The sequence below is a fragment of the Cyprinodon tularosa genome, unplaced genomic scaffold (assembly GCF_016077235.1).
Source record: "Cyprinodon tularosa strain WSP-4 unplaced genomic scaffold, ASM1607723v1 ctg44, whole genome shotgun sequence".
NCBI lineage: Eukaryota > Metazoa > Chordata > Actinopteri > Cyprinodontiformes > Cyprinodontidae > Cyprinodon > Cyprinodon tularosa.
In genome coordinates this window covers 1,791,306-1,809,349 of record NW_024039163.1, presented here as the reverse complement: position 1 = coordinate 1,809,349, position 18,044 = coordinate 1,791,306, and the positions used below count along the sequence as shown (strand labels likewise).

The following is an 18,044-nucleotide window of genomic DNA, read 5'->3' as shown; positions in this document are numbered from 1 at the left end:
TTCTCTGTCAGTTTCCTTGTTTTTCAAGCATTAATTGCCCGCTCCAATTCTTTTCCTTTGTGCAAAATTAAGTTGTAAGTCTTTCTTATCTTATTAAAACATTCAGTCCTACTTTAGTTCTATCTTTGCTTAAGAAAACCATCTCAGAGCGTTATGCTTCCACCACTATGTTTAACTATGTTGATTCTATGCATTTAGAATTCAATCTTTATTAACTTCCTTATCCATGATATTATCTGTGTAGCTTTTGGCTTACTTAAAAAAATATTTCTAATTGCTTTCTTTGAACATTGACTGCTTTCTTGTCGCTCTTTCATAATATGTAGCACAAATGCCTTGTTGTTGTGTCAATTCAATCCAGATTGATTCAATTAATTGGTAAGGAGTCTATTTACAACACATGTCATCTCAAGGCACTTTACAGAGACAATGCGGTAAGATTGGTTAAAAGTTTCTATCAAGAAAAAAAGCAGTTGATTGCATCACCTGTCAGTCTGAGCTGTTGCATTCTTACACACCCTCCCGTTCCCTCAGGTCAGCTGATCAGTTGCTTCTGAGGGTCCCAAAGACAAAATGCAAGCTCAGAGGAGACCGTGCTTTTTCTGTGGCAGCTCCTAAGCTGTGGAATGATCTGCCTCTGAGCATAACACAGGCCTCTTCTCTTGCTGTTTTTAAGTCCCTTCTTAAGACTTATCTTTTTTCCTTGGCTTTTGGCACAATTTGAGAGGTTTTAATTTGTTTTATTCTTTTTATATACTAATATGTATTTTACACTCGTTTTTTCTCTATTTTATAATTTTATTGTATTTTATGATTGTGTACAGCACTTTGGTCCTGTCCGATGCATAAACTGCTTCATAAAGAAAGTTGGTAAGGCATGGTCAGCGCACAGCTGTGTGTCTGTGTTGAGGAAATGTTTTGCTTTGAAAGTATCATCCCTAATATTCCTGTAAATAAGTGCTTTAATGGATTAGAGCAGATCAAATCTGATTGAATATTTCAGGTCTCCATCCATGGGCCTCTGGGTGCAGGAGTATCAATGTTGTAGCTTTATATCCACTAGAGGGCAGAACAGTTCTGCACTGTTCCATCCCCGCCAGACTATTGACCCATTCATGACACCAATCCCACCCATGTTGATTTAATTCTTTCCCAAAGTAAAAGTCACAAGACTCACTTCTCCTTACTCAAAGTTAGGAGAAGTTTAAAAATGTCTCTTCCGCTGTGAAGCTTTGTGCTTTCTTATCACTGTTTTGCTCTTGTTCTTCTACATTTCCCCATAATATTAGCGTATAAAGGCCTCTCTGCTGATCCTGGCTCATTTATATCACATTTAGCAAAAATCAATGAAACATGAGCCAGGTCATAACACAGAATACTGACGCCAAACAGCATTAGTCATTTATTTCTAAAAAAAAACATCTCTCAAAGAGAAGTGATGTGAACAGATTTCACAATCTCTTGTCACAACATCACATATTACAGATGCCATTAATGTGAGCCTAATATAACTGACTAGATCTAGATTTATCATTGCTAATGCAGTTAACATTTGCTACCTCAATTTTCTCTGCCTAATAAAAGCAATTCTTGTGTTTTACTCTCTGAAAAAAACATACTACTAAACTGTCTTGGATCCTAATACGTTTAGTTATTTTTGCAGTTTCAGTACATTTCCAACACATTTACAACATCACTATCAATGGATTGCACATGTTCAGGAACAAACAATTCAAATATTTTTTTCCCAAGTGCTCATTAGAGATAAAAAAAAAAAAAACTGGATTTAAAAACTGTAGCAGGTCTTTATTAGAGTATAAAAAAGTACACATAACATTTTTGATGGTTTTAAATAAATTAAGTGCACAGGAACTCACAGAATCTACTTATGCTTAGTGGGTCCATCAGTGTCAGCTCCTTTCCTGACCTCATCGACCACGAATGTTCTTGTACTGACACAGGAGCAGGTGCTTGAAGGTGTTCTTGAAGGTGGCGTTGCAGAGGGCGTAGCAGGCGGGGTTGATGGTGCTGTTGATGTAGCATAGCCAGTAGCCAATGGTCCACAACGTTTTAGGGATGCAGGTGGAGCAAAATGTGTTAATGAGGACCATTACGTTGTAGGGCGTCCATGTGACGACAAAAGCGATCAGGATGGCCATGATGGTCCTGGTCACCTTTCTCTCCCTGGAAGAATTACCTCTCCTTTTCCACTTTGTCACGACTCGCTCGGTTACAGTACGCTTTGTGGCCTAAAGGGACGAGAAGAGAAAAGGAGGAAAGCTTCTGTCTTTGCATCATTAACTGTGTTTTTTTTTTTGTTTTTTTAGAAGATAAAGGTTTTAGAGTTGCATTTCTTTCTAGTTTATAAAGTGCTAAATATTAACAAATGCTGTGCTGTTTGGGATATACTGCCTCAGCTATTGCAATGACTCTCTGTACTTCAATTTTAAATACATTAACTAGAGGAATATTAAAAAGGATATTGCAATTGCAAAATAGAGTAAAAACATGAAGTTCATATATTAGAATCAATAAAAAAAAAGCAACTGTTGTAATAAACAAAAGCTGAAGATAATTCTTTAATGAAGAGTCAAACTAATGACTGCTAGAAAAAATGTAGTCCCAAAGATTTTCGACATCTTAGCAGTAAAGTCTTAAAATTTAGTGGTTGTTAAAAAAAGATTGCTTTTAAACACCACATTACTTAATCTTTTTAATATTTCAGTTGTGATAAATACTGTATTATAGTTCTGACTGTGGTTACAATACTGACTATTTATAAATTATTTCATACAAAAAAACTATAAGGTCTCCACCACATAATTAGAAATGATCTGCTCTGTATGTGGTATTCTTGATGTTTGGATAAAGGGTAAACAAACTTCAAACTCTGACAAAAGAAAGAGGCATGTTATATCAAATATATCAAGCATATCTAGCATATCTAGTTGTATTTTCATCAGGCCTCCCCCTGTTGAGATATTTGGCTTCAAAATACAGATGTAAATATCATTGTGATTTTAAGAACACAAGTTATTTTAATATAAAACAAAGTTGTTGACATTTGACACATGGTAATACTAATACCCAAACTATTATTGTAACATTTTTAAAGCAATTCTGAGAGAAATAAAATGTAGAATTCAGTCAAACTCTTACCATGAGTAATGTCCTTGCAACCATACTTTGTCGATCAATAGCTGAAATCTGTGGAGAAGGCTGTGTTTGATTTTTACCAATACTTGTGCTCTTCCTCAATGAACAGGGATCTTTGGATGTTGAAGCTTGGACAATCTCTGATGTAGAGTCCACCTGGTCTACTTGCTCTTCACTACACGGCCCAGTTCCATTTTGCTGATGCAACATGTCCTCGTCCGTCCCATCTACACCATCCTCTTGCTTGTCTTGCTTTTTTGTGCCACAGTTGTTTTCGCAGCCTTCCTCTTGGCTGTTTGAGGCAGGTTCTGCCAAACTCGTACCTGAAGTCTTCCTGCTGTTCTTCCTCATGCGGCTTCGGCTTGCCTTAGAGATTCGCCAGTACAGGTAGATCATAATGGCTACTGGCAGGTAGAAGGCTGCTATGGCTGTCCCAAATGTCACTGCTGCATTAGAGAAGAACTGGATGAAGCAGTGATCAGGGGGCACCGTTCTTTCTCCTACAAAGAACTGCCAGAATAAAATGGCAGGAGCCCACAGGATGAAGGACAGGACCCAGGCAGCAGCGATCATCAATCCGGCCATCTTTGTGCTGCGACGGGTTGGGTAGCTTAGAGGTTTTGTGACACAAAAGTATCGGTCAAAGCTTATAATGAGCAGGTTCATGACTGAAGCGTTGCTGACGACATAATCAACAGCCAACCAAAGGTCGCATACCACTGCTCCCAAAGGCCAGTAGGCAATCACAGTGTAGACAGTGTATAGGTTCATAGAGCAGATCCCAATAATAAGGTCTGCACAAGCCAAGCTGAATAAGAAGTAGTTGTTGACGGTCTGCAGGTTCCTGTTTACCTTAAAAGGAACAACACAGAGCAGGCTGTCAGATCCTAATCTTTTTTGTGCAGTATGATGCATGTTCCCCTGTTCTTATTAGATTAGCTCTCTGCACAGGAGGGCACATGCTGTATTCTTATCTCTAAGCCTGGTTATATTTTTCAAAGTGTGCAGGGATGGATGCTTGAGTCAGATTCAGTAATTAAGAAGGCTGGAGAAAAAAGGAAGATCCAAACCTTTATGGAGACCATAACCAGGATGTTTCCAATGACGGTGATCAGACTCAGGGATCCAGCAACCAGGACGATGAGCACTATCTCCATTGCTGTGTAAGGGCTCCTTGAAAAGAGGCTGGTGTTATCACCACTGGTGAAGTTAATGATGTCAGCTTCATTCGGAGTCTCCATCCTGTCTGATGTCGCTCCTAGAGAGACCTCAAGCTACAGTCATATCTGCACAATCCCTGGTAACGACAGAGATTGGGGGGATCATTGTGTTAAGGGTTGTTTTATGTCCATGTTCTTTTCTGTTTGTTTTCACAGATAATTATGTTTTACATTTAGCTTGTAAACAACTTGCAGGTGTTGGAGTGTTTCAACAGGCAAGGCCCAGCTGAGCAGACCGAGCAGGTGTGATGTGATAACGGTTTGAGCAGGTTTGTTTACTAGTGCTTCGTACACACTCACACGAGGAACAAGGAAAAAAAATGTGTTTTAGATCAGAGGGGGAGTCAGCACATTCGTATCATGCTCTATGTTCTAAGTTGTCTAATCAAAGTTGCCTCCGACTAGAACTGATATTGACAAAATCTCCCAATTTCACCAAATAAACTGCAAAAATCTAGAAACAATTGTACACCAACTAAACTACTCTTGCTGTCTCAAAGTTTCCCTCACAGCTATCCTTAGGAAAGCTCTGCCCCTCATAACATTTAATTTAACCCAAATAATAAACACCTCCCTTTTAGACAGGTGTTTTTTACTGGTCACCTTTCTCTCCCAGTTCAGGTGTCCCAGGCCCTAGATCCAGCAATTATTGAAAAAGAGTAACTTGGAGTATTTTCTACCTCAGAATTACTGGCCCATTTCGCACTTCCTCTTCATCTGCATCAGTTTCGGATGTGATCAACCATTAAATGGCCCTTATTAGTGTTTAGCAGTCACTTTGAATAACTTTTATTTGATATTTACCTACTTTATGCTCTTTATCTACTTTATTCACAGCCTACCTTCTTTAAAAAATGTGTTTTAAAGCTTCACTTCGAGTGAATCCCACATTTCAGTCACACAGATTTAATATGGTGTTTAAAAACAACTCAGTTGACAGGATATGCAATTATTTTGGGAGGGGTTGTTGGATATTAGCAATATTAGCAATCAACTTTTTTTTTAAATAGATGAAGAAATACTAACATTATGTTCAGATTACACATACATTTATTATTTAATTCAGCGGGCAAAAAAGTAATTACGTTAGGGTTAGGACTAGGATTCATTCAGTGATAAAAACCTCCTGAGCCTACTGGTAGGTAAGGGCACAGTCTATATTATATGGAACTGATAACCACTGGGATGACAACATCCAAATTGGCTGTCATCTGTAAGATAATGTCCTGATGTATTAATTTCTACATTGTCTTGCCAAAACAGATTTAATCTCTTTTTAGAGTCTATGACATACACAGTGACATGCACAGTGGTCCTGTGGGTAGCACTGCTGCCTTGCAGCAAAAAGGTTCTGGGTTCATTTCCCACCAGGAGTCTTTCTGCATAGAGTTTCTATGTTCTCCGTGTACATGCGTGGGATCTCTCCGGGTACTCCGGCTTCCTCCCACAGTCCAAACCATGACTGTTAGGTTAACTGGCTTCTCTAAATTCTCCTCAGGTGTGAGTGTGTGTGTGAATAGTTGTTTGTCCTGTTTGTCTCTGTGTTGCCATGTGATAGAATGGCGACCTTTCCAAGGTGTATTCCACCTCTCGCCCATTGACAGGTGGAGACCAGCACCCCTTGTGACCCCAGCAGGGATAAGTGTGGTGGAAAATGAATGGATGGTTGTTTGGCACACAAAGATCAATGTATGTTATTTAAACTAGACAGACAAACACAAGTAGTTCAGGATTGTAGAGTAAAAGAAAAAAGGCATCAATCTTTTCCAAAATCTTTACAACTACAAGAATCAGAAGTGTGTGTTCCTTTAGTTGATACATTGCTGGGCCCACTTCCTGGAAAAATAGCACATTGTGGGAACCAACTGCTCCTTGTGGAGCTTGATTGCTTTAGAGTCAGGGGTCATGTTTAGTACTAAGGTGTGAACATCAAAATAGGTGACAGGCTTATAGATGCATCAGCACTGAACTACTGAGGAGTACGAACAGATGACGGAGGACTTCCTCCGTCATCAGTTCAGATCTGACCTCCTGACAGTACTGTGTCCTTCAAGGCTTCGGCGACTGGAACTCTCTGTGCGGACCGGCTGGTATCACATCGTTCTCCGGGCACAGACTGGGGGAGTGGTGGTCTATTGGTTAGGGTATTTCACTTGGAATCCAGAGATCCTAAATTCAAGCCCCAATCCCACAGACTGCTACTCTGGTTCCCTGAGCAAAGACCCTTAACCCCAGACTGCTTCCCCGGCGCCGCACAATAGCAGTGGGCTGTGGTTGGTTGAATGCTAAGGGTTCATTTCGTTGCTCTGTACTTGTGACAATGTAATGAAAATAAAACTGGAAGGAAAAAGGAAGGAAGGAACTCTAAACCAGATTAGTGACTCATGCATTCACATAACTATCATAACATAACTATCAGATCTGATTTAAATGGAGCTCTGCGAAATTTAAAGGCTTTATATGTGAGAAAGGATTTTAACAAGAAGCCAATGGATTAAAACTACGATCAGAACTTGGGCTGCAGCATTTTGGATAAGCTGAAAGTTTTTAATAAACAAGAGCATAAGTTACCACACCTATTTAGATGACCCAGCTGTGCATTATAGTGTCAACACAAGACTATGAACCAATTTTAACACCATGTAAATGCATAGAAGATATCAATGCATGGATGTGAGGAGCCAGTCATGCTTGTTATAAAGTTGTTACTCTGGTTTTCTATCTGACTGAGAATAGAATTAAAAATACTTGTTACTTTTTAAATCATTGAATTAGCACCTATATTAATTACAAACTTGTGGTTAGTGTATCAACCGCCAAGATCCCTCATGTCCTGTGGCTCAAATCTACTCTGTACACCCAGAACCAAGCATTAAAAAGCAGCTTTTAGTTCTCTTTCTCCACCAATCTGAAAAAAAAGACCCTCCAGAAAACTGTAAACATGCTGGAATCCTGCAGCTTAAATCAAGATTAAAAACGTATTTGTTTCGAGTGGCCTTGGACTATGCTTTCTGGCATAATCATTTTGTTTTAATTCAACATTTATAATGTGTTTTATCAATATGATTGTCTTTTATTTTAATCATTAGGGTTTAATTTCATTTAATTATTCACATTAATTGCCTTTATACCACTGCAATGCCCTTTTTTCTATTATGTTCCTTTTTCTTCAATCAGTCTCAAAACTGAAATCTGCTTTTTAAATAAACTTGCTTAGCTTTTTAAACCTTCCTGTGCAATTAGCTGCTTCACTATCCCTGCCCCGGATAAATTAAACACTGAGAAAAAAGTTGTTGTATTATTCACAATATATTATATTCTCCATTATTATATTCTCCATATTAGTTCTATATTTCCTCCCACCTGTACAGGATAAGATGGTTCTTAAAACTAGAATAAAACAAAGTAACATGGACGGCCCTTTTTTTTTTTCTCCATGTCTCATGTTGTATGTCTTCTTTCCAACCAACCTTTCCTTTGAGAGTCTTGCTATAAAAAAACACCAATCCCCCTGAGCCAACTGTGTGCAAAAGTCGCTTGAACTTTGCTACTTTCTTTGCACATGCAGTGTAATGTCTACCGATGCTCTTCATCATGTTAAATCACTGCTATACAATCTCAGGTCTTTTTTTACTTGGGGGGATTTTATGGTTTATAAGCATTTTTGGGGGGCAGGTGCTCAGGAGGGGGGGGCACTTTTTAGCGCACGTGTAACACTTAATTATAAAAAAAAAAATAAACGCATGTTGAATGAAATTTGACTTTTATTTGTAACATTCTCTAAACGTGAGTTTTCAATGGAAAAAAGTCACATCACCAACAGAACAGACTAAAGCATACTTCTTTCATCTGGCTCATCTCCCTGTTTTCCCTCACCCATCTGCTCTACCTCATCCTGGTCTTTTTCTGTCTCTGTGTCTTCCCTGAACTCTTCCTCATCTCCTGTCCTGTTATATGTTGATGGTATAGAGCTTCCCTGCTGTGACTGGCTACAATATATTAATAATAACCATCATGACAATAATAATAATAATATTGATAATAATAATAATAATAATAATAATAATAGCTTTAACAAATATGCCACATTAGTTTAAATAATGGGCTATTAGGGGACATGACTGGAAGTCTTGTCACGTGGATATGACTTATGGTAGCCTACAAAATAATAGCTATTTTAATATCTGCTTCACAAACCACTTAAAAATAAAATGTGAACAGCTTTTAAGATTTTTCAATACGATTAACCCTCCTTTCTTGGCATTGTGCTGCAATTACTAAATCAATATACAATTAAGACAATAAAGAGACCAAAATGTGTTAATTTATGTTGCCTAACAAAACCTATACAACAGAAAACGTTTGTCTTAACACATAGATTTGTACAGAAGAGGATTAGGGCCACTGAAAAAAAAAAAGTTAACTGATTTTTAAATTTTATTTCAGTTTAACATGGGAAAAAAGTCAGAATTCTGACTTTTTTATTGTCAGAATTCTGAGATTAAAGTCAGAATACTGAGCAAAAAGTCAGAATTCTCAGCAAAAAGTCAGAATTATGAGAAAAAAGTTAGAATTATGAGATTAAAGTCAGCATTCTGACTTTTTTCCCATACTAAACTGAAATAAAATTTAAAAATCAGTTAACTTATTTTTTTTTTTCAGTGGCCCTAATCCTCTTCCGTAGATTTGCAATTGCAAACTCTACCAAAATTATTTGTAGCCTATGTGGTCGTCCTCACGTTATCTGTCATTGATTTGGGCCACAGTGTAAAACTTTCAGAATCAGAATCAGGTTTATTGCCATTGTTAGTGAAGGAGTTCACAAACTAGGAATTTTTTATGGTACAATCGTGCAACATGAAACATATAATATGGAATAGGTAAATAAAATTATAAAAATATCTAAAAACTGTGGGTATACGTCATGCAATAAAATAGACTAATGTATACACTTAAGATAAAAAAATATGGATACAAAATATAAAAAGTAAAATAGCATCTTACAAGGAGACAACTAGTTTATCTGGTGACCAGTCGGCAAAATGCGTGATTGGTGCTGCTGAATGAGATATTTTAATGCACAACAAAATGATTCTGCTTGATCTGTATATTACCTGGCTAATGGGGCACGGGAGAAGCAGCCTGTTAGCGACCGTTCCTGCTATATGAAAACTGCTATGATGCTGCGCATCTGGCATGCCCTGCGGGCGACCGAGCGAGTTCACGTGACAAAAGAAGAGAGAGAGGCTGGTCGGGTGTGAGCAAGTAGGTCGGTCATTTCGGGGCATTGTTTCAGTCGTTTTTAATGGCTCAGGTTTTCAAAAGATCATTTCAAAACCGACCTCAGTAAAATCTTAATAATATTAATAATAATAAAAAAAAAACTGAGTTTCAAAAGGGCATTTTCTTTGATAGAGGGCAAACTTCCTAGTGCTTTAGCACCACCTAGTGTCTATGTGTGCACGCCCCTGCATGCATGAAAGCCAATTTAAATATGTTAATGTGAAAAATACATCTTTTTAACCTTTGTCAATATTGATTTTTGTTTCAGATTGATCTGGGCAGAAGCAGAGTTTTTTTTATGTTAAAACTGGACACTTTCATTGAGTTAAAACAATCATTATCCGCTGAATAATCTCTTAGATCGCTTTAAAAAAAGTCCTTTCTTTTTAATAGTGGAACTCCTTGTTCTGTAACGGTGACTGTTTCACATTGAATGCAAACCCATTTCCACTGGGGCCACCCACATATTACAATCCAGGTACACATCGTGCTGTTAGGTGATTTGCATAAAAGCTTCTGCATCAAACAAATGGAGATGCTGTTGTTAATCAAATTTCTAAAGAGCTGTTTTCACCGAATGACTCAAAGTAATTAACAAAAATGATGAGCTCTCCTCTACACTGTTAAGTATCATTGCAGCAATTGTTGAGCTAAAATACCCCATCAAGACAGAGATGCAGGCTATTAACAATATGATTATGTTTTGTATTGTGATCAGAAAATCTATATTAGTTTAGTCCATGTTGGTTGTTGCTTGCTTCTAAAACCAAATAAGTGACTCCATTAGCCCTTTTGATAAGATCATACTCTACCTGAGAGATGTTTTCTTCCTGCTTTTAGAGCCAGATGAAACTTCATCACAGGGTCTCTAACTTCATCATTCACTCATCTACGATCCTTTCTGGGCCTTTTCTGTCACTAGTAAAAAGAGCTGTTTATATGTAGGAGTTTAGTTTAGGTGTGATTCTCTCTGCATGTTACTGACAGGATGCAACATTTTGTGCTTTGGGGTTAAGTTAAGGTTATTGTTACACTGGCTATGTACAGCTCCTTACAGACATTAATGGTGCAAGAGTTTAAAAGAAAATTATACCAACCTAAAGAGACATTACAATTTAGTTCAGCTAAATGGTCCCATTAAGGCAAACTCTCATGACAGGGTAAAGCTCTGGAGAATTAAGGTAATTCAGTGTAATTAACGCCCACATATAGGCGGGAATAGTGAGAGGCCCTTCTTTACGAAAGCATCAATGCTACAAACAACAATAGCTGACTTTGACCTTTTAAAAGCACAAAATTAACATTTCTTTCTTTCTTTCTTTCTTTCTTTCTTTCTTTCTTTCTTTCTTTCTTTCTTTCTTTCTTTCTTTCTTTCTTTCTTTCTTTCTTTCTTTCTTTCTTTCTTTCTTTCTTTCTTTCTTTCTTTCTTTCTTTCTTTCTTTCTTCCTTCCTTCTTCCTTCCTTCCTTCCTTCCTTCCTTCCTTCCTTCCTTCCTTCCTTCCTTCCTTCCTTCCTTCCTTCCTTCCTTCCTTCCTTCCTTCCTTCCTTCCTTCCTTCCTTCCTTCCTTCCTTCCTTCCTTCCTTCCTTCAGCTTAGCTGGGGAAGGAAATAACTAGTCAAGCTTGAGCATCCAGGGACATGTCATGTATGCACAAGGTCAACATGAATCCACCAACAAGCCATTATTTGTCCTTTTTCTGATTTGCATTGGCATATCTATTATGTAGAATCAATGTAATGTGGTGGACCACTGGGAGCCTGCATTACAGTTGAATCTCTTCAAACATTAAAAGGTCTATATAAATATTATATGAGCCATAAAAAAGCTGATGAATTGACATTAATGTTAAACTGCAGTCCCTCTATTTACTATCTTGCTATGCTGATACGTCAAATATGGTCTTACAGGGATTTAAAAAAAACATTGGTTTTGTCCCATAATAAAATACATATTCCGCTTTATAAGCTTCCATTTTGAATATTTTAAGGATTAGGGGGTTTAAGGTCTGATATTCATAGTTTTCAACTGTGACAGGACGTGTTTGACATTTGACGGTTTGGGAGGGTTTTGCTTAATTTCTTTTTCCCAGGTTTTTATTGTCATTACACTGTCACAAATACAGAGGAACAAAATTATCTCTCTGCATTCAACCCATCCCCTTGGGGAGCAGAGGCTGCCATTTTCGGTGCTCGGGGAGCAATGTGGGATTAAGGGTCTTTCGCTCAGGGACCCAGAGTGGCAGTCTGTGGGAGTTTGGCTTGAACTCAGAACCTCTAGATTCTGAGTGCAATGCCCTAAACACAAGGCCACCACATAACAATATTCCAATGACCGCCCCAAGCACTAATTATTAGCCTTGAACAATCGCAAAGTTATGAAATGTAAAAATATTATGTAACAGTTGATTATGTAGTGATTTATCAGGGTATAATTCAGGGTCAGCTGTATGATGATGTGATGCCATTGTGACCTTAATTCATTGAATGAAAAAGTCACTCTAATCATGTGAACAGGGTTCTAAGCAAAAGGGGCTACTCAATCTGAGATTACACCTGACTTGTAGGGTGTCCCTTATAAAGGAACAAAAAATAAAAATATTAAATAACTTTAGGTGGAGCCAGTGTCAGACTGGACAAATATCAAATTGAATTATGTGTAAATGTTTTTTAGTCTTAATATCAAGTGCAGCATAATATATGTAATGCTGGTACAGGAGGCATAGATTACCAAAACATAGTTTTTCACAGTTTGCTGTTTTCAAGCAAACCACAAGGAACAACAGTCTAGAGCAGAGGTCACGGGTTAGCGGACCGGAGTCCGGATCTGGACCCACCTGCTGGCTAATTTTGAGTATGTTTGGCGCCTGGTGCTGTAAAGCAGCATTCTCCACCATGAACATGACCAAAAATAAATATTGATCCAGGCTCACGAATGAGAAACTTGATATGTGCTTGAGAAACCCAGTTTTAAAAACCTTGCAGGGCAGCCTAAAGCCCACTTCTCCCATTAAGCCATAAAAAAAGAAAAAAATAACAAACGGTCAGTTCAGGTGTTTTATAAAATATGAGAATCAGTAAATTGCCAAATATACCAAACTGAAAGATTGTTTTTCTTTACTTATAAAAACCCCTTAGATTTAAAAATGGAAAAATATTTGATATTTTTTAAAATATTTTTTTTATTTAAAAAGTCCATGTATAACATGGATGCATAAACACTTCATTTTATTTCAGTGTTAAATACTGTTTAAAGTAACGGATTATAATTAAAAATGTCCACACACCTTTACTTGTGTTTCATTTTCTTTATTCGGACCCCGCTGATTTTTTATTTCCCGCTCTAGAGTTTCAAACTGCTCCAATTGCTTCCCAAACCTTATAACTGGTTGTGCTAGCATCCCAATAATAGGTACCATTCATTACTTACAATAACTTCAATCCTTTAATTTTATGCAACAAACAAATAATTAAATGTTTACGGTAATGCTACAACATCTCATATAAATAAATCGAGACTTTGACTAAGCCAACTAGAACCATCTCTATTGAGGCATTTAGACTAAAGCCATTTGGCCCATTTGTGTTTTTTAGATAATTTATTGCGATATAATAACAGTGTGTATGAGAAAAAAATCACACACTGATCACAACATATTTTCCTCCAGGATTTCCCTGCAGGATGATAAAAAAATTTTTTCATGACTTACTACAAGTTGTCCCTGATTTGAGGCAGAAAACTGCATGTTTATATTGCAAGGCTTTCCATAAAATAAAAACTGAATCTTTTAAAAACAGTTTTTTGTATTAATTCAGCTTAGCTGTCTTTGTTTGAACTGATAACACTACCTTTAGTTAGATAGATAGATAAATAGATAGATAGATAGATAGATAGATTGATTGATTGATTGATTGATTAACGGATAGACAGATAATTTAAAAACCTGACATGAATCAAAGTCTTGAGCTTCAACTTATACAGTGCTCTGAAATGAAATAAAATGTATAAAACAATGGAGGCCTTGATTTGGAGTCGCATACAATATTAAAGCTGAAAAACACACTATAGACTGATCTAACTTTGATGTAATGTCCTTAAAAAGGGTTAAAATGAGGCTCAGTATTGTGTTTGGCCTCCACATGCCTGTATGATCTCTCTACAATGCCCAGACATGTGCTTGATGAGATGGTGGATGGTCACCTGAGGTATCACCTCCCAGACCTCGACTAAAGCATCCGCCAACTTCTGCACAGTCTGTGGTGCAAAGTGACATTGGTGGATGGATCGAGACATGATGTCCCAGATGCATTCAATCGGATTCAGGTCTGTGGAACAGGCGGCCAATCCAAAGCTTCAATGCCTTCATCTTACAAGACCTGATGACACACTCCAGCTGCATGAGGTCTAGCACTGACCAGCATTAAGAGGAACCCAGGGCCAACTGCACCAGCATACAGTCTCACAAGGGGTCTGAAGATCTCATCTTATTACATAATGGCAGTCATTCTACCTCTGGCGAGCACATGGAGGGCTGTGTGGCCCTGGCATTGCTCCTCTTGTCACAAAGGTGGAGATAGCATTCTTGTTGCTGAGTTGTTTCCCTCCTAAGGCCTCCTCTACATCTCCTGGTGTCTCCCAGAGACAGGCTCTGTACACCACCCTGACAAACACAGCAAACCTTCTTGCACTACCTGACCCACCTGTGTTCCGCGTCATGCTACTATGAATGTGAAAGCACCACCAACACTCCAAAGTGACAAAACAGCAGGCAGAAAACATAGGCACTGAGAAGTTGTCTGTGGTCCCACCTGCGGACTACACTCCTTTAGTGATTGTGTCTAATTGCCAATAATTTCCACCTGTTGTCTATTCTATTTCCATAACAGCTTTAAATCAGACATTTGATTTGACTGAAGTTATATTTTCTTGTTTTTGTATTTCATTTATTTTTTGAGCCGTGTATAAACAGGCACTGATTTAAAAAAACTTGCTGCTGTATTTTGGATAACCACCCAAACTAAGCCGAATAAATCTGATTTAGCATTTTGACTTCATCCTGCAGAACAGCTCTTCGTTGATGCAGAATCTAATCAGTCCTCCAACAGATGTGTGAGCTGTTCCTGTGATGTAGCATGTCGGTGGAAACCAGAACAGGAATTTGATGTTTGCTCAAAATTGAGCACTGCTTCATCTCTATATTCACTCTAAAATCCTTTTTTTGACCCTGATCTCCATTATCAATACACAGAGTACCAGAGGAAAGTCACTCAGGACTACTTTAACATGCACAAACATATAAATCCAGAAGGTAAAGCCTGAGATAGTTGCTCTGGTAATATCCAAATAAGTTAAAATAAATGTCTTGCCTGGCTGGTTGAACACAGCTGTAAAATGGCTATATTGCCTTTGATATCATGAAACACACAACTGTCGCCAGTAGCAGGCTGACAGGAAGGCATGGGGCTGTTTGCATAGAGGGGAGCAGGTGACCGAACATAATGCATTCACCAAAAGGAGCATTTTAAAACTAGAGCAATAAAAGAGCTGTTGATTATGATGCAGGTATTCTTTTAAAAGCAATTTTACTATTTATCTAAAGCATGGTATATACATCTGTCCTATCTCACTGGGTGTTTGAACAAAGGAGCAGTAAATATACCATAAATATAATCTACAAGCTATAATCAACGTAAAAATGAGCTGGACTATAGCTTAAGTTGTCAGAAACATCTGATTGATGAGAAAGTGTTTTTATGACGGCATTTTGTATTAGAGACTCCTGGGGATCCTGCTGTGGTTTTCAAAGACGTGTGAATTTGAAGAGGGAGAAATTTCACATCAGACTGAGATGCAGCCTCACACGGTGGTGCAAGAGACAGACAAAAAATAGATAAAAGATTGTGTAATCAAGCTGAGAAGTTCAAAAATAAACGTGAAATAAAAATGTTAATATTAAAAAAGAGAGCTACTGAAAAAAACAAAAACAAAACGGAGCGCTATTTAAAAAAAAATGTTTATAGAAGGCTTTAAGTTGGTTAGGAGCTCCATGTTCCTAATCAAAGTGTAATCAGCTTAATGGAAAGGGATTCCTCGGAAGCCGGGAAACTAGGTATCCTGATTCCGGATCTGTTTCTGGTGGTGTGCAGAAGCCATTTAGTTAGCTGCAGAAAACAATATCTGCATTTCCAGAGCACCCTCCTGAGAAAATCTCCCAAGCACTCCAAACCTCTTCCGGATCTTCAATTAGTATTTGGATTGTAAAATTTCATGTTTAATTGATTTGCTTTTTCTCTTTTATTTATTTTTCTTGATTTATTTGGCTTGCCTTAACTTGTAAATTTGTATTTTTAATCGTAACAGATCATACATTCAATGTTATAAAAATAAAAGACTGATTAGAATGAAAAATAATTGAAATTTTTTTTGTCATTCTCTTTTCTTTGTAAGCACTCATTAATGCAGGTCCATTTTGTTGTAGAGTAAGTTATCAAATTGTCCTTAGTGAACGCTCTTACCTCCAAGAGTTTGATAGAAACCTGTAAGAAGACCTTTTCCTCATCCACAGACAGTCACTCAGATATGTTGTTTCTGCAGTTTGCTTTTGTCCATCTTTCCCTCCCTTAAGCCAGCACTGATGTAGACAGAGCAGCAGAGGGTACCCTGTATGTGGATGTGGCTCCTCCTCCTGTAGGGTCCAGTCTGTGTGTGACTGTTTGTGTGCTTGTGTTGCAGAGAAAAACAGTTTGAGTAGGGAGGGGTCGTACAGCTATTAGTGACTGTCTGAATCCCTTAAGCAAGCTTTGCATTTTTTAAATAAACAACAGGACAGAAAGGGAGATGGGTTTGAATCAGGACTGTGGAGACCACTATACTCTACAGCACAAACACACAATATTCTCTCCCATTTCCAATGCTCCTGGCAATGGGGGAGGAAAAAGCATCAGTGGCCGTAGAATATAATAAAATGGTAAAGTTCTATTAAAGAGGACAAGAGATGAGGGTCGCTCAGTTTCTCTGCTGCTGCAGGACTTTAACCTTTAAGACTCTGTTGTTTTGACCTTTTAACCAGACCAGTGACGCAGCCTGCACCAGTTGGTGGATGACCTTACTTTGATGGAGTTACCACTAAGGATAATCGTCCCTCTACATAAAACCATATCATGAGTTCAAATCAAAAGTCGGTTGTCAAACAGGTTTGAACCACGGTGGCAGAAATACTAGTACTAAAACTACTTCTGCATCATTATAACTTTCTTAAATTAAAATTGATGTTTGATTAAGTATTTGGAACCTTAAAGACTTCTACTCTTCTCATTTTTATCCTACCTAATTATATTTCAGATCAACTGCCTCACAAAGTTTACTGAAAGAGTGATCTAGTGGCCTACTTCATGTAGTCAGACAGGTCCTATTAATGTAAATTACTTACGTTCTCCTGGTTTGACAGCAATCTTTCTGCTAACTGTAAAAGTGACCTGGTAACTTTATGAAAGCAACAGAGGCAATAACATTGCATATGCTGCTTTGCAGGTTTGGATGTTTCTTTTTTTTGTCTTTTAGTGTATAAAAAAACATAATTTCATTGCTAAGTTTCATATCTACACCTGTTATTTTGTCAAATACTAAAATTTGATTTGTGATTTGAAACATTAAAATTTGACAAAAAGGAACAAGAAATAATGAAAAGAAATCTATAAGAGTGTACTTCTGTACAGAAAGATAACATGAGTATACCTTACTTTAAAACACAGCCCTTAGCTTGTTCCTCACTAGACATTAGATTCAGTTATTGTGTTAAAATTAAAAGATGTCAAATCAATATAAGTCATGTGTTTATATTTGACTCTTTTTTTTTTTTTACATTTGTCTTATTGTACAGAAATTCTGCATTCCTGACATATTGCTACTTTAGCACTATTTTCCCTCTAAATTAGCTTTTTCCCACACAATTAACCTGTTGAACCAAGAGGGGTTTAAAAATTAATGTCCATCTAAAAATATACAATAAAATAAATTAAGCATAGCGAAGTCCGGCCAAGCTAAATATATATATGAAAGCTTTTGGTCTGATCCTGTGTGGCTGTGACTCCATCCTGGAGAGAAACATCAGCTGGGATGCTGCAGTCAAAACTTTAGATGATTGATGATAGAGTTGGGCCTGTCTTTTTAGTGCTTTGTCCTGTTTCTCCCACAGACATAGCTATGGGCTCGGCTTTTACTCTAACTGTATTTGCGCTCTGTCATCCCTTTGACTTAAAAACGGGCTCAGAGTCTGCTTAACTGTTTCTTTCCTAGATAGAGCCAACTGTGGAACTAGTTTACTGTTACCTTTTCTGACAGATAAAGATTTTATAACACAGTGCTTCTATGTTTGTTTTGAAAGTCTG

At 37.6% G+C, this 18,044-nt stretch overlaps 1 protein-coding gene across 1 annotated transcript; it reads right to left on the bottom strand.

Annotated features, from left to right (window-relative positions):
* Nucleotides 1-1,389: 1,389 nt before the first annotated feature.
* LOC119793003 (muscarinic acetylcholine receptor M2-like) lies at nt 1,390-16,347 on the bottom strand. The gene is made up of 4 exons (XM_038299908.1): nt 16,173-16,347; nt 4,227-4,453; nt 3,160-4,008; nt 1,390-2,249 (listed from the first exon to the last, which is right to left on the bottom strand). Exons 2-4 carry the CDS (start codon nt 4,395-4,397, stop codon nt 1,929-1,931), a joined length of 1,341 nt encoding a protein of 446 aa, XP_038155836.1. The 5' UTR covers nt 4,398-4,453; nt 16,173-16,347; the 3' UTR covers nt 1,390-1,928.
* Nucleotides 16,348-18,044: the final 1,697 nt, after the last annotated feature.

Excerpts from the sequence above, each read along its gene's own strand:
- LOC119793003 (XM_038299908.1), bottom strand. The coding sequence starts at position 4,397 with ATGGAGACTCCGAATGAAGCTGACATCATTAACTTCACCAGTGGTGAT. Across the intron at positions 4,009-4,226 it reads TGGTTATGGTCTCCATAAAG|GTAAACAGGAACCTGCAGAC; the intron begins GTTTGGATCTTC and ends GTTCCTTTTAAG. Across the intron at positions 2,250-3,159 it reads TTGCAAGGACATTACTCATG|GCCACAAAGCGTACTGTAAC; the intron begins GTAAGAGTTTGA and ends TCGTCCCTTTAG.